At 36.2% G+C, this 20236-nt stretch overlaps 1 protein-coding gene across 5 annotated transcripts in view; it reads right to left on the reverse strand.

Annotated features, from left to right (window-relative positions):
• Positions 1-13600: 13600 nt before the first annotated feature.
• KAT2B (lysine acetyltransferase 2B) overlaps positions 13601-20236 on the reverse strand; it is a 94069-nt gene continuing 87433 nt past the window's right edge. For 3 of the 5 annotated variants that reach the window (XM_023620862.2, XM_070239056.1, XM_070239058.1), the window contains 4 exons: positions 19565-19601; positions 19016-19079; positions 18833-18917; positions 13601-15674 (listed from right to left, as the gene is read on the reverse strand). In XM_023620862.2, coding sequence (XP_023476630.1) covers positions 15481-15674; positions 18833-18917; positions 19016-19079; positions 19565-19601 — 380 coding nt within the window. In that variant the 3' untranslated portion in view covers positions 13601-15480. Of the gene's footprint in view, positions 15675-18832; positions 18918-19015; positions 19082-19564; positions 19602-20236 lie in introns of those variants that run through there. The other 2 variants (XM_023620863.2, XR_011427347.1) reach the window with 2 other exon arrangements.

Below are 20236 nucleotides of genomic sequence, written 5' to 3' on the forward strand. Positions count from 1 at the left end.
TTTGCTTCTACTTTTTCGTTACTACAAATTAGTGCTGCAGTAAATATTCTCCATCCTTGTACACCTGTGAGTAAGTTTCCATGGAGTTGGCACCTAGAAGTGGAGTTGCTCTCTTAAGTGGTTGTACCAAGTCTCCTGACACGAGGAGTATATGACTCTCCTAACAGCAATTTTGAAGTTCCAGTTTCCACACACACTGTCACTTGCTGTTATTGGACACTAAAATTAGCCAAGCCAATGAGAGTGAAATGATTTCTCTTTGTTTTAATTAACTTATGAGATTTTATCTCATTGATTTAATTATTTGTGAGAATTCAAGTCTTTATTGGTCATTCTCATTCCTCCTATGAATTGCTTATAATGTCTTTTGCTCACTTTTCTACTAGAGTGTTAGAGTGTTTTTTTCTTATTAAAGGTATGACTTTATATATTCTAGATACTATTCCTTGTCTTTCTTTACATGGATTATAACTCTTCTGTTTCTTCCTTTTTTTTTTTTTTCTTACTTAGTGTCTTTTGGTGTTCAGGAGTTTTAAATATTAGTATCTTCTATTACCTCTTCCTTTAAGATTTTTGTCTAAAATTTGTACGGTTTTGCTTTTCACTTAGGTCTTTAAACCATATTGCATTTTGAGGAGTAGGGATCTGATTTTATTTTTTTTCCATGAGAATAGCCAGTTGTCCCAGCACTATTCATTGACTAATCTGTCCTTTCCCTACTGAGGGATACTGCCATCTTTGTCACGTACTAAACTTCCTTCCTTTGGTTTGTCTAGTATAGGGAACTGTATAGTCATAATTTTTTTCTTTTGGTGGTTAAAATGTAATTAAAATTTATCATTTTGGTCATTTTTTTAAAAACGTACAATTCATTAGCAATAAGTCCATTCATGTTGTGCAATCAACATTATCTAACTCTGTAACTGTTTCATCTTCCTAAACTGAAACTCTGCACTTATTAAGCAATAATTCCCCATTCACCTCTCTCCTCATCCCCTGTAACCACCATTCTACTTTTTCTTCCTATGAATTTGACTATTCCAGGTACTTCATATAAGTGGAATCATACAATATTTGTCCTTTTTTCTGGCTTATTTCACTTAGCATAATGTTTTCAAGGTTCTTCCACGTCATAGCATCTATCAGAATTTCATTCCTTTTCAAGGCTGAAAAATATTCCATTGTATGTATATACCACATTCTGTTTATCCATTCGTCCATCAATGGACATTTGGATTGTTTCCACCTTTTGGTTATTGAAAATAATACTGCAGTGAACGTAGATGTACAAATATCTGTTTGAGTCCCTGCTTTCAATTCTTTGGGGTATATACCCAGAAGTGAGATTGCTAGATCATATGGTAATTCTATGTTTAACATTTTGATGAACCACCATACTATTTCCCAGAGCAGGTGCACCATTTTATATTTCCAGCAATGCACAAGTGCTCCAATTTCTCCATATCCTTGCTAACACTTGTTTTCTGTTTTTTGATAATAGCTATCCTTATGGGTGTGAAGTGGTGTCTAATTATGGTTTTGACTTGCATTTTCCTGATAATTAGTGATGTTGAGCATCTTTTCATGAGCTTATTGTCCATTTATGTACGTTCTTTGGAGAAATGTCTATTTAAGTCCTATGCCCATTTTTGAATTGGGTTGTTTGTTTTTGTTGTTGTTGAGTCTTAAGAATTCCTTAGGTATTCTGGATATTAATTCCTTATCAGATATGTGATTTGCAAATGTTTCCCCCTATTGTGTGGCTTGCCTTTTTACCCTGAGTGTCCTTTGATGCACAAAAGTTTTTAATTTTGATTACGTCAAATTTATCTATTTTTCCTTTTGCTGCCTGTGCTTTTGATTGTATATCCAAGAAATCATTGCCAAATCTAAAGTCATGAAGTCCTCCCATGTTTTCTTGTAAGTCACAATTTGTTTAAAATACATAAATGGAACTGGTTTGCTAATATTTTATTTAGGATTTTTTATATGATCATAAGTAAAATTTGCCTGTATCCTTTCCAATATACATCTCATATTTTTGGTAGTAAGGCTATACTAGCCCCATAAAATTTGTTGAGAATCTTTTTTCTTTTTGCTCTGTGGAACAAATTGTACCTATTGAAGGTTTGGTAGAACTTGCCACTAAAACCATTTTATCCTATGCTTTTGTGTGGAAATTTTTGTCTTAGTTTCTTAATGGTTAACTGTTCTAACAGGTTCTCTAATTCTTCTTGATTCTGTTTAGTTAAATTACTATTTCCTCAGGAATTGTATATTTTATCTCTTTTACTTAATGGCATGAGTTATTTATTGTATTTTAAAATTTTTTCAAATCCTATACTATCTGTAATTATATATTTTTTTCTTTCTGCTTTTTCTCCCCAAATTCCCCCAGTACATAGTTGTATATTTTAGTTGTGGGTCCTTCTAGTTGTGGCATTATATTACTTTTTTTATTGCCTATTTGTGCCTGCTTTCTTTTGTACTAGATCCATTTCGCTAGTTGTTGTTAATCTTTCGCTAATATTTTCAAAGGACCAGCTTTCGTTGATTCTCAGTTTTTTTCTTCATTTTCTACTTTATTAATTTCTGCTATTGTTATTCTCTTTGTTCACTTTCCGTGGGTTTACACTGTCATTTTTCTAACTTCTAACCTAGCTCCTTGATGGTCTAGCCTTCCTTACTAATTTAATGGGGTTTTTTTTAAGATTTTATTTTTTTTCCTTTTCTCCCCAAAGCCCCCCAGTACATAGTTGTATATTCTTCATTGTGGAGCCTTCTAGTTGTGGCATGTGGGATGCTGCCTCAGCATGGTTTAATGAGCAGTGCCATGTCCGCGCCCAGGATTCAAACCAACGAAACACTGGGCTGCCTGCAGCAGAGCGCACGAACTTAACCACTGGGCCACGGGGCCAGCCCCTTAATGTTTTTAAAGACATACATTTTTGCCTCTCTTTACTTTCGCTGCACTACTTCTTTAGTGTTATATATCAGTTTCCTTAAGTTTAATTTCAAGTATTTTATGCCTTTCATTGTGATTTTTTTTGACCTATTGTTATTTAAAATTACGTTTTTTATACCAAATTGGAGATTTCTGTTGTTGTTATTCTTTGTTATTGATTTCTACTTCTTTTTGTAATACATCAAAAGATATGATTTGTATGATGTTGATTCTTTGGTATTTGTTAAATCTTTTGTGACCTAGTAAGTAGTTAAATTTTGCAAAAGTTTTAACAGTATATGCTTGAGAAAAATATAAATTCTCCAATTGTTGAGTGCAATGTTGTATATATTTTCAAATTTTTATATTTTTACCGATTTTGCCTGATTGTTTTATCATTTACTAAAAGAAGTATAACATCTTCTACAATATTTCTGGATTTGTCACTTTTATTTTCCTAGCGAGTTGTTCCTTCTATCACTGTTGTAGTTACTCTATTTTTCGCTTAAAATGCTTTTTGTCTTAAAGTCTGCTATAGCTAAGGCAAATTACACATGGTTATATGGTTATATGTGGCTAATATTTACTAGAATATGATTAATATTAGCCTGGTGTATCATTTTTCTTTTCAATTTTTTTAAACCCTCCTATGTTAATATGCATTAGATACATCTTCAAACAGCATATTCCTACATTTCATTTTTTAGTCTAAATTGAATTGACATCTCTTCTCTAGCAAATTCAATCCATTTACATTTATTGTCATAACTGCTGTAATTTATTTATTTATTTACTTATTTATTTATTTTGGTGAGGAAGATCAGTGCCTATCTTCCTCTATTTTGTATGTGGGAGGCTGCCACAGCATGACTTGATGAATGGTGTGTGGGTCCGGGAACCTGCAAAGTCTGAGCTGCCAAAGCGGAGTGCCTGAACTTAACCACTACACTACTGGGCCGGCCCCTAATTTGATTTATTTTTAGCAAGTATTTTTGTGCTATCTACTCTGCCTTTTTCTCTTTTTTCTTTTTTACTGTTAATCACTAGATTGATGGAGTTGTCTTTATTTCCAGTTTTTGTTAAGTGGTTATCCTTAAATGGCTTAACTTGTATGCCTGACTTTCCAAAGTCCAAGTTTCTGAAGTATATCTTTTATAGTCAATTTGATAAGAGTCACATTCTCAGTCTTTTTTCTAAAAATGAATTTAATTTTGCCCTCACTCTTGATTATTGAGTATAGGTTGACAATTACTTCCCCTAGCATTTAATTTTCTTATGGTCTTGATTTTGCTGTTGAGAAGATTTGTCAGTCTAATTTTTGCTCATATTTTGTTAATTTATCCAGAGCACTTTATATTCTTGATCTATTGTAAATGTATTTTTAAAATTCATTTTCACTTGTTTGCTGCTAGTTCAGAGAAATGCAACTGATTTTCAAACACAGACCTTGCTAAATTCACTCACTAGTTCTAGTACCTTTCTGATATTCCTTAGAATATGGTTACGTACAGGATCTTATAGTCTACAAATACAGTTCACTTCTGCCTTTCTGACTTGTATGCTTTTCCTTGCTTTATTGCCCTGACTAGAACCTCTGCTGTAATGTTGAATAGAAGCAATGACAGCAGACATCTTTGCCTTGATCTCCACCTTGGAAGCATTTGGTCTTTCAGCATCACATTGATGTTGGCTGTAGGTTTTTATTAATAACCTTTATCATATCGAGTAAATTTCCTTTTATTCTTTGTTTGCTGGGAGGTTTTTCTTTTTCTTTTAGATCATGAGTGGGTGTTGAATTTTCTCAAATGCTTTATCTGCATATTGAGATAAACTTTTTTTTTCTCCTTTATTCTGTTCATATAGTTAATTATGTTAATGGATTTCCAATGTTAAGCCAACCTTGAGTTAATGGGATGAACCCTACTTGGTCATGATCTATTCTTTTTATATTTTGCTGAATTCCATTTGCTAATGTTTTGTTAAAGATCTTTGCATCTCTGTTTGTGAGGGTCATTGGTCTATAGTTTTCTTGTAATATATTTTTCTGGCTTTGCTATCAAGCTAATAATACTGGCCTCATAAAATGAGTTCAGAAATCTTCCCACCTGTGTTTTCTGAAAGAGTGTGTATAGGATTGATAGTATTTTTTCCTTAAATGTTTGACAGACTAGTGAAGCCATCTGTGCCTTGAGTTTTCTTTGAAGAAAAATTTTTCATTGTGATTTCAGTGTCTTTAATTGATATAGAGATATTTAGGTTTCATATTTCTTCTTTAGCCAGTTTTGCTAATTTTTGTCACACAAGGTATTTGTTCATTTCATCTAAGTTATCAAATATATTGGCATGATGTTTATAATATTCCCTTATCTCTTTACCATCTTGCATATAAGATCTCTAGTTATGTCCTCTCTTTCATTCCTGATGTTGGTAATTCGTGCTTTCTCTTTTTTCTAGTTCAGTCCACCTAGAAGTTTATCAACTGTTCAAAGAATTGGTTACTAATTTCATTGGTTTAGCTCTTTTCTGTTCATTTCCTGTTTCATTGATTTGTACTTTTCCGTATGCTTCCTTCTACTAAGGGGTTTAATTTGCTCTTTTTCTACCTTCTTAAGGTAGGCTGAATTGAGACCTCTCGTTTTAATATGAGTATTTTAATGCTATAATTTTTCCCTTAAGTACCATATTAGCTGCATCCCACAAATTTTGATATGTTGTCTTTTCACTTTCATTCAGTTTAAGGTAATTTCTAATATCATTTGTGACTTTTAGCCTTTTTCTCCCTCTATGCTTCATTTTGGATAGCTTCTATTGTTGTATCTTCAAGTTTACTTATATTTTCTTCTGCTTTATCAAAACTTTCATTGATCCTATCCAGTAAATTTTTGTAAGATATTGTATTTTTGCACTTCTAGAAACTCCATCTGGTTCTTTTTATATAAATATATGTTCTATTTTCCCCATACTTGTGTTTTTTAAATCTTTGAGCATATGTATAATGTTTATAAAAACTTTTTTTTTTTCTGCTTTATCTCCCCAAACCCCCCCGTACATAGTTGTATATCTTAGCTGCAGGTCCTTCTAGTTGTGGGATGTGGGACACCGCCTCAACATGGCCTGATGAGCGGTGCCACGTCTGTGCCCCGTATCCGAACCCTGGGCCGCCAGAGCAGAGCGCGCAAACTTAACCACTCAGCCATGGAGCTGGCCCTATAAAAACTTTTAACATCCTTGTCTACTACTTCCATTCTCTCTCATTTCTGGATTGGTTTTTATTGGTCAATTTTTCTTTTAGTTATGTGTCACACTTTTCTGATTCATATATCTTGTAATTTTTTAATTGGATACAGTACACTGGGAATGTAACATTTTTATAAACTATTTTGTCATATTCCTTTAAAGAGTTGTGAAGTTTGTTTTGTTGGGCAATTAAGTTACTTGGAGATGAGCTTGATCCTTTTTAGGCTTGGTGTTAGGCTTTTGGGGGTACGTCTAGGGTAGCTTTTACTCTAGGTCTCATTTAACCCCAGTACTAAGATGTGAAGCATCTAAGGTCTCCACTGAGTGTCCCGTGTAATCAACAAGGTCTGTCCACTCAGCTCCTGGGCGCATGAATGATTCCCAGCCCTGTGTAACCTCTGAGAGTTGTTCTGCTTACCATTCCCTCTGATTGTTGTTTACTCTGCAGGTGTTCTTTCCCTGGGTTCATGAAATGTCACCCACAGATGTGCAGATTAGCATCCAGCTAAGACTCAGGGACCCCTCAGCAGAATTCTGTAGCTATTGCTCTGCATAACTCCTTCCTCTCCAATGCTCTGCTAGCAAATTCTAACTTCCTTGAAACCTCAATCTCTGTCTCCTCAACCAGTGATAGTGCTGGACTCTATTTGGATTCCTTCTCCTTTGCCACAATTCTGAAACTGCCTTGGGAAGAAATGTGGTATGAACATTGGGCTCATTCTACTTATCTTCCTTCTTTCTAGGAAGGAGCCTGTGATACCTATTGCCCAATTTCTGAAAACAGTTGATTAATATATTAAGTCCAATTTTCTCACAGCTGGTCATGCCATAGTAGTTATGCCTTCATGGGCAGAAGTGAAAGTCAGTAATTTATCCTGCCTGGGACTCAACTGGTTATAAATATTCATGCCTTTTATTGATTGTAACGAAATTCTTCATTTGTTGAATATTGCCTTTTCCTCATTCTATCCTTATGCAACTTCTGATAATTATTGGACTTCGATTTCACTAATATCCAGCACCAACTGTGCCAGGCACTGTTCTGGGCTTTTGGGATACTTCAGTGAGCAAAACAAATATTCTGCCCTAATGCAATTTGCGTTGTTTACAGTCTATCCTCTCTTAACTCCTTTTTCATGTTTCCCATCTCTTTAGCTGTGCTCCGTCTGTATTATTTCATCAGTTCTATATTCCACTATACTGGTTCTATCCTTGACTATATCATAGCCTATTGAACCCATCACTTAATGTTTTGTTCTCTATTTTTAACAATTATAACCACCTATTTTCTTTCAGGGTATCATTGTGTTTTCGCACTCTAGGTGTCTAAACCTGACTTTTTGCTGTGTCAGTAGACTTTTGACAATGATTTGTTTGCTCACATTTCCTAATTTTTTGTGAGCTCATCCTTCATGGGACTTACTTTTTCTTCTGAGGGAAGTTTGTGAACTAGGTGGTGGAAACATCCCAGCAGACTGGTTTTGTGCTTGCTTCTACCAGGAGCCCTGGAGATATCATCCGCCTAAGAACCAATTTTTATTTTATACTACATTTGGGGGTTTGTTTAGGAATCAATCATGTAGAAAATGTAAACCTGAAGCCCAAACCTGGTTGAGGTCCAGTCCAAGGGCTTCAAATTCTTAGGAGACTTTTTAGTCCATGCTTTTACTAACATATGCAGACCTTTATAGATTCTGGCTTTATCTGTGTCTGTGTGGGCTGGGGGTGGTAATAGCCTGTTTCACTGAATCTATAGACATATTAACATCTAAGCCCCTTAATGACAGAGAGAGCAGCTTTCCCAGAGTAACCAAAGAATCAGGACCCTTGTTGACTCCTCTGTTTTTTTAATTTCCTGTTGGTTATGTCACTTTGAGATTGCCTTTTCTTCCTTGTAAACTCAGCTATGTCCTTACATTTATTGCATTTTATCCAGCATTTCCAGATGTATTTAGGGGGCAGTTTTTAACTTATCTTATTCTTTGATATTGTGTAACCAAAAGTCTACAATCCATTGCCAAGATGTTTTTTTAAAATCACAAAACTTGATCAAGTTTAACAGCCATTTCCTATTTCCCTTAAAGTAATATCCCGTATTCTTAATATGGCCTATTATGGCCCTATACCATCTCACACCACTCCTCTTTGCTCCCTTCCTATTGGATTCTCTCAGTTCTTTGATTCTTTACTGCCTCAGGGATTTCCCAGCCTGTGTTGTCTCTGCCTGCCATCCTCCAATGGGCACGCCTAGTCAATGCCCATTCATCTTTCAGCAAACAGCTTAAAAGTCAATTCCTCTGAGAAGCTTTCCCTAAGAACCCACTTACCAGATTGTGCCATACTTTTTCTTTTTTTTTGTGAGGAAGATTGGCCCTGAGCTAACAACTGTTGCCAATCTTCCTGTTTTTGCTTGAGGAAGATTGTTGCTGAGCTAACATCTGTGCCAGTCTTCCTCTATTCTGTATGTGGGATGCCGCCACAGCATTGTTTGATGAATAGTGCCATAGATCCACGCCTTGGATCCGAACTGGCAAACACCCTGCCACCAAACCAGAGTGTGCGAACTTAACTACCACACCACCAGCCCGGTCCCTTTGCCATCCTTTTTATAGTCTCATAGCACTTTACTAATGGAAGCACCAGAATTTACCTATAGACAGGGCCCTGTGGTGGTGATTTTTTGAGGTTGGGGGAGGGAACAAGGGAGTGCCAGGGAAACTTATCTTGAAGCTATATTTGCTTAACGGTTATCTTTTCAATTAACTTATATGTTAATTGAAGCCACCACTGGTGCCACCACTGTACTCGACCTTCCCTTGTAGCACTCTTGACAAGTAATTGCTTGTTCAACGTCTGACCTCCCCATGAAAATGTTGCAACTTTGAACATTTGGTACCTACACACACTCTAAGTCTCAAGAGCTCTCGTGGGCCTACTTTTAAAGCCCTGGCTAATAGTACTATACGTCAATTATAATTCAAAACCGAAAACAAACCCAGGCTCCTTAGCAAGGTGTCTCTTGACTCTATCCCACCTGATCCCTATAACACATCATCAACCTTCACCCCAACCTCACATCAATCTCTCACTTCTAAATTCACAGAAGTTACCTTGTCACATTTCTTCTCCAGTAATAGATTTTAGTCTTAAAAGTTGGAAACGCATCTTTGTATCCTTACATTTTATACATAGGAGATGCTCAATAAATGTGGAATGAGATAAGAATTCGTAGTGAATAGCAAAGAATGTAAAAGAAACTGGAACTACAGTTGCAGCCTTTAATATCCAGATACTCACACTGCAACAAACTAGGACAATTACTCTTTAGATGTAAAGATGGCATTGCAGAGTGTTTAAGAATACTGACTCTGGATCAAGAGTCCTTGCGTTTGACTTCTTAGGAAAATTGTTTCTCTGTATCTCAGTGTTTTCATTAAATTGTTGCCAGGACTCAATGAGTTAACATGTGTAAAATACTCAGAAGACACATAGTCAGTGCTTGATATGTGGTAGACTCCTGGGTAAGGAAATTACTTGATTATATGTATCCAGGTAGCATCCCCAGATGGACTAGCTGCATTAAATTCTATCTGCTAGTTCAAACCCACTTAGTGCCAGTGTAGATAAAAAAATGTTCATAGTATATTAACAATATTTGAAAATAGTTTTAGGTAAAAAGCCTTTCTAAATTTGTAAATTTATAGTATTAACTTAAAAACGTATATAATGTTTCATATTTCAAAGGATCTTCCCGTACATTATTTAAACAATCTTCACCACAGCTTTGAGTGAAAAGGTGTCTGTCTAGTGAGGGCATAGACATGGATGGTGAATTGGCTTCCACAGAACTATACGTGTGTTTCATCCATAAAGGCTGTCAGAAAGTAGCATTTGTGCAAGAAGATACATGTAACAAAGTAAAAAACAAAACAGAGAGGTATCTAAAATTCATTCCAGTTTGGTATTTATTAAAAAGACGGAGATATGTGGCCTGGACGAGGATTGTTAAGTAGGTTCACACACTGCTGCGTGATCACACCCAAGGAGTTTTGATCTCTGGCATCTTGGAGGTTGGTATCTAACATCCTAATGAAAAGTTGCATCCTCTCCTCCATCTTGTTTAATATTTTTATATAACAGGGATATGAGAAAACATTATCAAATTTATAAATGCAAAACCTAGAAGAACAGACAACAGTGAATACTGCAACTGGAATCAAGAATTTCAGAGGTTAGCACAAATAAATGCAGAAGAAATTTCCTATAAAATTAAGCCCACATTTACTCTGTAACCTAATGATTCTACTCTTAGGTATTTACACAAGAGAAATGAAAGCATATGTTTACAAAAAGACCTGTACAAGAATGTTTATAGCAGCCTTATTGTAAAAACTGAAAACTACCCAAATGTCCACTAAAGATGAGTGGACAAATTGTGGCGTATTTCACCAAAAGAACACTACTCAGCGATAAAAAGGAATGAACTACTGATATATGCTACAACATGGATGAACCAGACCCAAAAGAGTACATACTGTATGATTCCATTTATACGAAATCAAAGGACAGACAAAACTAATCCATGGTAATAGAAATCAGAAGTGGTTGCCTAGAGATGGGGTGGGAACTGACTGGAAAGTGGCAGGAGGGAACTTTCCTAGGGTGATGGAAATATTCTGTCTTCTTTAGGGTAGTGATTACATTAGTGCATACAATTGTCAAAAGTCATGAAACAGAACACCAAAGATCTGTGCATTTTACTATATTGTTAATTATACTTCAATTTTTTTAAATGTTAAAAAATATAAAAGGGATGTTGAGTTGTGCACGACGCTACAACGGGACAAGTGTGTTGGGGAGTGTTGAGCAGCAGGAGCAGTGTTGCACATTACTTAATAGCACTCTGTGGAAAAAAGATTTTAATTAGAGTTTGATCACAAACTTAGTATGAACCAAGTGTGTATTCTATTCAACTCTTTAAAACAGCCAACATCAACCGAACGAAGGACTTCTTATAACCCTTTGCCTATTCCATTGTTGGACAGAACAAAAGGCAGAGTCTCTGTTCTTAGACATTTTTAGGCAGATATTAGATGTCCATTTATTAACTGTAGAAAATAGAGGTGAACAGAGAGCAAAGAACAGAGACCAATGAGTTTTAGGAAGGGTCCAAGAACCAAGTGAAGTGGTATCCAAAAAGTGCACACGTGTGAACACACGCATTATTTTGGGAAGGTCCTTAGCTTCCAACAAATTCTCCAAGGGATTTCTTTAAAGAACGTCAAACCTAGGTAAACTAAAGCTGCTAAGCTTCAGTTCAGCTCAGAAAATTACACACACACAAATTACACATGTTGTTCCTCACCTTTTAAACTAACTCTGACAAGCTTGTGTTAGACTTCCTACTAATAAGAGGGAGCAGGAAGGTTGACTTTTGCTCTCCTTGCTTTCCTCTGCTTTGTTGAAATTGTACTGATTTTTAATAAACCCAAAGAAAATCTCCAGCTTTGTCATTGTTCGCTTTCTTTTTCCACAAAGAAAGATGCTCCCACAAAGAAACGAAAGCAAAAATATACATAAATTACCTGAGAGGACTTTTCCATGATGCTCATGGGTGTTCTCCTACCTGCTCTCAACATCTTCTGTTACTTTGTTGAAGCTCACCCTTCACAGTATACCTGGAAACCTTCTTCTTCCACTTGCGTTTTGGTTTTTTCCCTCCTTAAGTTCATTTTTCATCTCATTACCTCCCTGGGACCTTACTAATGCTAGTTTTTCCCTGCCAATCTCCATCATTCTTTATAGTACCAGCACTTGATGAGCCCAAAGGAGAAAGTAAATACCACCAGCAAGAGCCTGAGACTCAAGTAGAGGCATTGATTTCAGTCGCTGACACCACCCTCCCTGCCCCCAGCCACCACCCTCTACACACACCTTTTTTCTGTCAGGAAAATGTTTGAATAGTCAAGAAATCTAAATACACATTTCAAGATAGTTAAAAAAAAAAAAAATTCAACTTAACTACTACTTCTTAAATAAGAACTTCCAGCCATCATGACCTTTGATCTTCCAGCATAGCTGCCCTCTATTCTTTGGGGTTTTTACTTTGCCAAAAGGAAAATGCTAGTTAACGGCCAGAGAAGAGTTCAGAACAATATGGAAAAGGCCAAGGGCGGCCATCAGTAACCAGCCCTTGTGCAGCTCTGAGAATCTCTTTTAAATAACCAGTGAGGGTTGGTCTGAAGAATATCAGCTTCAAGGAGTGACACACTATTAACATGCCCATAGTATATTTCGTTCTGATCCTGTTTCTACTTCTTAGGTCCCATAATTATAAATTTTACTTCCAAGTAATATGATAATCTCAGTCTTCTTTTCACTATTTTCTTCTAAAGAATACAAGCAGTTTTTAAATACATGAATAATAATACAAAAAAAATTATAGAGATTTTTGACTATGGATATATGGGGCTGGGTGGGAGGGAGACATTCTCCATTCCAGATGTTTACTCTCCTGTAGAAGGACATCCATCACCCCCTGGCTTCCCGCTGCCCCTCACTCATTCTTGCCGTTGGAGGGACTTACACCTCATTGATGAGTACGGGTAAGGAACTGGACTGAGTTCTTCTGCTCCTCCCTCACCTGTACCTCATTGGAGTTGGCCTGCTTCAGAGAGCACCATTGCTCTCGGCTGTGTACTAAGCTCAATGGTAAAGGCCCTGCCCTTGGAGGGCGAAGTCAGCAGTGGTGTAAAGCGACTGGCAACTGGCAAGTCAATCACATTCTGGGGTTCAGTGTTAGAAAGACCATTTTCCACAGATATATAAGCCACATTCTCCAATATCCACTTTATTATTAATAAAGATATTTTGGCCATCATATTCTTTATTCTTTTGACTTCTCAATTGGTTCGGAATTCAGAAAGGAAGAGGGGTGCCCATTGGTGGGTCCTCTGATACCTCAACAGGATACAGTATTCTTCCCTACAGTGAGCATTTTCAATAACATTAGAAACTCATATGGGAGATGTCTAAAAATCAGCTGAATTTTTATCTGTCTCTCTCCTCATTTATCTATTTCACAAAGGCAAAGTAGAAAAACTGAGAAAAAAGCTTTTAATTTCTAAACCCAAAACTCTCTTCTTTAGCTGGATTTTTTTTCTTTGTTTAATGATAACAGTGGGCAAGATGCAGTGGGCCACTCAAGAGACACAGACACGGTAAGTGTCTCTCCTCTTAAAAAATCTCTCACTGACGGGCCGTGAATCTTTATAAAACTTCCCACAAATGCAACAATTCTAAACATCTTCAACAAAATGCTTAAGAGTTAAGAATTAAGGACATAGTCGATGGTCATCCATTAGATTATATACTTGCCCTGGTAAACATAATCTGCTAGAAGAAAACACACCACCCAAATGAGAGCTTTTTAAAATATAATTTAAAACTATTTTTGTACCAGTACAATATATTAATTTTACAAATGTAAAATTTTATCAGCTGTTAAAGCATTTGCAAAAACCACACATCCTACTTCAGCTTTATTGCACAATATCTATAAGAAAATATTAATTTTTAAATTAGAAAACATAAAAATGCTTTCAATATAGAAGAGACAATCTGATTTCAAAGACAATACTCTATAAGAATGTCTACCAAGAAAATAACAGACTTTCACAGGATACCAAGCTGGACAGATGCTTCGGCAGATCCGGTACAAAGCACTGTTTAAAACCAGTCCAAGATACTTAATCCAAACTGTATCATCATTCTTCATTAGAAATCTAGATGCCACTCAAGGTGGTTTCTTATACTTACAAAAGCTGAGGCATTTTTCAGTGAGAGCATTCTGAATATCTGTTACATATTAAAAACAATACTTCCAACTTAATAGCCATTTGCAGGTTTTTTCCCTTCATGCAGATTATCTCTGGCAACTGTTTTTAATGACTATTAAATGATCATTTTAATTCACTTATGCTGATAGAAAACATCAAGTTAAATACACTTTTAAAACCTAGTCCTTTACAAAAATCAGTTTATAAATTTGTATCATAAAAATTAGTGTCGAGGCCATCAAGATGGCCTTCACTTGTTTTACATTAGTTGGTTCTCCCAGAGTTGGGATGGCAGATGTCCCACTTTTCTATGTAGTGTTAATCAGAAAATAAATCCAAGCACTAAGCTGGAATCCCAAGACAGGTTACTCAGGTTGTATGATGGCTTTAGTGGGATATTACCCTGGGTCTATAAACCAGCGTAGGTGTTCAAATACTGACAGCAAATCTTGGTGGTAATTTAATTAATTCACCTCAGACAATGAATATAATCTGGAGATGCAAAAGGAAAAATGTTCATATAAACATATTGGTGAGGTTGTGTGTATCATGGAACAGGAAAAAAAATCCTCATTTATCAGAACAAGGATTCACCAAATTTGATACACATATAGATTACACGTTTTCCTATTAAAGCACGTTGATTCGATCTCAAGTGTTTTCAAATGTATGCCTTTGTGGCCAGGAAATTGCCTTTTGGAACTTATGGCCTGCATAAGCAAAGTCAAATATAATATTACACACTTGTGTAGAGAAAATAATTATTAAAATAGTGGTTATGCACTCACAAGTTTGTTGTAGGTAGACAGAATTATCAAAAACCCAGATGCTTATTAAAAAGTTTGCATTATTTAGAATTTCTTCCTTAGGAATCAAAGTAGTTGCTTTTCTGGAACTGCATTTTTCAGAACTGCTCAAAGCACCTCATCTAGATGAGTGTTTTTAAAAAATATATATAAAAAGTCTACAATGAGACTTCAAATATCACATATTTCACCTTTTACGGGCTTTTTATCATGTATTCCTTCCTTAAAGTCCTTCAGAATAAAATAAAAATAAACTCTCACATTCCATTAGAAAAAAATGGAAACATTCACGGTCTGAAAATTTTCTGCATTCCCCCAAATCTTGGTACTATGTGCAATTTCCTCACATACAGGTTTTGAGGAAACCCCTGATCATCTATTATTGAATATTCAGCTAATGGACATGCCATAGAAAATTTACATTAATAGTAGTAAATAGATTAAAATCTATTCCATAAAATAAAAATGTTCTATGACTTCAATTTAAATACATCTCGGAAAAGCTAAAAGGAGGTTTTTTGTTTGTTTTTCAAAAGTGCTAATTATTACATTTACAAGTATCTTCAATACATTATGTCCAATTCTTTGTAAAACTAAACCACCTTGCTTTAGGCACACTGCTTGATGAGTTTCTAAGAAGCAGAGGGGAAAGAAATCACTTGTCAATTAATCCAGCTTCCTTAATTTTACTGAAGAAGAATTTCTCCAGGATATTGGCACATTTGTAGTATTCACTCTCAGGGGGGTTGTACTCTTTGCAATTGGTAAAGACTCGCTGTAAGTCTGCCATGAATAATTTCTTAGACACGTAGTACCTATTCTTGAGGCGTTCGCTCATGGTTTTCAGATCTGCACAGGAAAAAAAAATATTAGCAATCTTTGACTCCTTTCAAACACTAGCTGACAAAAGTGAAATTGGGAAAGAAATCTATGTCATCGGTTTGATTACATTTTTACCATCCCAATGCCTTTGTTTAAGAGAAATTCATATAATCAAGGAAAACAGTTCTTAAATTTCATGTTCTTTTGTGAGGGTTTCTTGTGTAAAATCACAGCATTTTAACATTGAAGGAACCATTATTAGTCATCTGGCTCAATCCCCTATTCAGCACAAGGGAACTAAGTAGATTAGCAGGGGTAAGTATGGTGAGCTAAGTACTGTTAGCTAGTCATTCAGAATTACACAGAAGAGGCTCTATCTACACGGAGCAGAGCAGGTGGAACACTTGTATTGAATCATTTCATTACTTAAATAAAAACAATGAGACTGAGTTTGTTTCACTAAATTCACAGTTGTTTTGGTGTTGCAGAGATAAAACTAAAGCAGAAAAACTGATCATAAATACATTTGCAAATACACCAGTGACCTTGCATGTAAAATGGTTCAAACAAATTTAATTTCAGGCTCCATCAATGAAATAAGAATGTAAACTTTACTTAACAATCTATTTCCTAAAGCAAATAAGCCTTGTGAGACTATTATAAAAAGAATATCTTCCCAATACCTACTTGCTTTAAATTGTATTATTTTACGAACGAAAATAGTACTTCATCTAAACTTATAAGAATACAATGTGGCTTCTTTAATTCTTATTCTCAGGACCATTTAAAGAATTCCATGCAGTTTAGAAGATACTAACATTTGTCCACTTATAGGTCCCTAGTTGTATCTAAGTCTGGTTCTATCACTAAGATTTATATTAACTATACATGGCAAAATAAGTCAAAATTGCTAAATAAATACTTTGACAACCAGAAACCCAAATTCCCACTATATCACCAAATTTTCCAGAGGGAAAGAGACTTACAACTAAATACATTGGTATTATCATTTAATAATATAAATACATTTATGTGCATCATCCCAATATGGGGAGAAATTCATATGCATTGAAATCCTAAATCTACCACCAAACACCAAAGAAAAAAATGAGAAATATCTGTTCCTGCCTATTTCCTTTGATTAAAGCCTATCTTGGTTAGAGGTATGTCATCACATCTGTGAATTCAACTTTCAATTTCTTTCTTCTCTAACTGAAAGTTTCAAGGGAAAGAAAAATTGAAATGTGTTAAGATACACAAAGGCTCAGCAAATACCCCACTAAATCTATCACCAGAGCATGACTGAACAGATGATGATGTTCTCTCATTTAATGAAAAAAGCACAAGGAAACTGTGCCTCTTTCGGTAAAATTAGATGCTTACCTTCCTCCCACCTAAATGCCTACCACTTAAGTTTGTAATGGTTTAGAAAGAAGAGACATGCAACTAAAAAAAGAAAATGAAAACGAAAAAAAGAATTAAATGACACAAAAAGTTTATCCAAAATTTTCCAAACTGTTTCAGAAGGAGGGGGTAAGAAGAGAAGGGGAGAGCCTAAAATACAGCAGAAACAAAACAAAAATCATAGAAGTGTTTGGACCTTTCTGAATAATTACAATCAATTCTGCACATTTCCTTTCTATTCTAAAGTTATAGATAACACCTTTCTTCCTCTAGCCTTCTTAGATTCTTTCAGTTGACCAAATGGCATGGGTGAAAAAAAGAAGGTGATTAAACATCAGTGATAACCAAATATGGAGATATCATTAAATTATTCTATTTTCATCTCCCACCATCTTGGGAAATCTGGGGAAACAGGAAAACCTTGCCTAGCAATCCATGTGTGGTAAGAAGACACGTTGTACCCAACTATTCAGATGCTGTTCTGAATGTGACTCCCTAAATGAAACAGGTTAGATCTCATTCACGTGTGAGAAAAGAGTTTTTTAGGGAATGGGGGAAAGAGAAGAAACGTTTTTAGAAAAAGCCGAGGAGGCAACAATGGAGAAAAGTAAAATTATGGATTTGTCAGTCTTGTCCTCAAAAACATGTCAATCTTAGGGGTAAGGCTACAACATTTCACCCAGCACCTAAATGCATCCCAAGAAACATATTATTGCTCCACTAAAGAGCACCATTTACTGTTTCAATTAACTTTGTCTAGTATACACCTCACCCTACCACTGGCCTTGCTCAATGGGGTCAATTTTCCCCTCATGAGCATTCAGCAATGCACACAGGTGGTAGCCAACTGGAGAGGCCCACAGCCTTGTCAGGCTGGACCAGGCAAAAAGCTTTCAGAAAGCAGGCTGTTAAGTAAGCTACGATAGACTGGACCTGCAGGTCTTCAGAGTACATGTGGACAGGGGCTGAAAGAGAATTATTCTCCCCAAACTCACACAACCTCCCATGAGGGTTTCACAAAAAAAAAGGGCCACATAACTGACTGAAAAGAAAACATTTCAGCTAGTTGTCTGTCATCTGCACAATTCCAAATTGGTTTAATTTGGGCATTCTCAGTTCATTCAATTAATAACTCATTTATTTGATTCAATTAATCATGGTGCAGGCACAGCAGCAAATTCCACAATTCTACATTTCTAAAGCCATTTTTGTTTGTTTGGTTTTGGATGTGAGACAAAGCTTAAAATAGCAGCATAAACAGTGACACTAACAGTATCCACCAAGAGCATGGAAAAGCAAGAACTGCATTAACCAGAATTTTTCCCTCTGAAAGTACAGCAGTCAAGCAGCTTACTCTAACTTCTCTTATATTGCCTTCAAAAATTCTCAGACAGACTCTCAAAATACATCAAGAGGACAATCTGAGGCTTTTCCATTTGCAGCCAAACATGTACAATATAAGCAAGGTCACGTGCCAACAGCCTGCTTTCAGAGCGAGTGCTGTCTGCAGTTCCCCACCTGGGCCTTCTGCATCTGGTGATGTTGGTGTGTAGGCTCTAAAAGCCAGCTGCAGAATGTCTCTAAAGAACACAGCCACCCACTTCTCCTTTACCATTCTGCTCTGATATCACTGCCCTCCATGGGAACGTGGAATCCCACCGCCCTTCATACACATCCTACCCTCCAACAGAAGAGTACAAGTCAACCTCAGCACCCATTGTCCCCCACACCGCCATCCAGAGAGTTTTAAATCTATACTTAGAAAATGTTAATGGCATTACCCATGGGGAACCTTATAACTTCATAATATCCCGGAGCTTCAGTTCTCTTCACAGGTTCCATGAAGGGCCAAGCGCTTTGATGGCTCTTGAGTAAAGAAAAAAGTAAGGTATCTAATATAGAAATTCCATGTGGGAAATCATTTCAAAATATTTGCACGAGGCGAATGAAGAGAAACCACGCACCTTCACCTGCTGGAGGATGCTCTTGAGCGTGCTATACAGCTGGTCAGGGTCTTTGGGCTCTTTACTTGAAAGGAAAAGAGTGAACAACAAGAAACAACAATTAGTTTTTTTTTTTTTTTTTAAAGATTTTATTTTTTTTCCTTTTTCTCCCCAAAGCCCCCCTGGTGCATAGTTGTATATTCTTAGCTGTGGGTCCTTCTAGTTGTGGCATGTGGGACGCCGCCTCAGCGTGGTGTGATGAGCAGTGCCATGTCTGCGCCCAGGATTCGAACCAACGAAACACTGGGCCGCCTGCAGCGGAGCGCACGAACTTAACCACTCGGCCACGGGGCCAGCCCCAACAATTAGTTTTTTATCCTCCTGCCAGGTGATTCCTATTCAGGTCATTTTTACAAAAACCTAAAATTAAGAACTATTCCAGATTTTTTATGAAAATTTGAAACCCAACAAGCGTTGAACAGGTGGTTACAATCAGTTTGCCCATTTTCTCTAAGTTGCTGGGAGGGGAAAAAATCACTTCCATTAATATCTCACGCCCATCACACTTACCTTTTTTCTTTTCCACTCGGTTTCCAGCCTGTCTCTCCTATATGTCAATGAAATTAAACACTGAATGAGAACTGCTTTTGGTCAAGAGAATAACATAATTAATACTTATTAAAAATGCAATAAATGACAGCCATGCCTCAAAAATGTCTATTTCTAGGAAGAGACTGAAATTAACTGCCATTAGTGACTTCCTTATACATCTAACAACACGAAACACTTCCTAGACTGACAACACTGCTGTATACATTAGTGTTTTTTAAAGCAGGAACCCCAACTTTTCATAGGAAAACATAAAAAGTAAGTATGTCCACTACTGTGGGTATGTATATATTTTAAGCTCTAAGTCACAGTTTTTGCGAATCACCATGTGAAAGAGTTAAGCTGTTATTTTAGCTTAGAACAAACTCTGTCCTGGTCTCTATTTTGTTTGGCGAAGACCCTGCTTGTAATGCAAGACGGTTTAGTGCAGCAGAAAGAAAACACAGTCTGGATCCAATAGAACTGGATTTGATTTCTCGCTCTCTCCTTAAAAGCTAATTTACTCTAGAAAAACTACTCAACCTTTTGCCTCTATAGTTTATCAATCTATAAAATAGAACTCTAAAACTTAGGCACTGTTATCCCTTTCAAGATTAGTTGATGCATGTAAAAAAAAGCAGAAGAATGCCTGGC

Source organism: Equus caballus, chromosome 16, assembly GCF_041296265.1.
Source record: "Equus caballus isolate H_3958 breed thoroughbred chromosome 16, TB-T2T, whole genome shotgun sequence".
Taxonomy (NCBI): domain Eukaryota; kingdom Metazoa; phylum Chordata; class Mammalia; order Perissodactyla; family Equidae; genus Equus; species Equus caballus.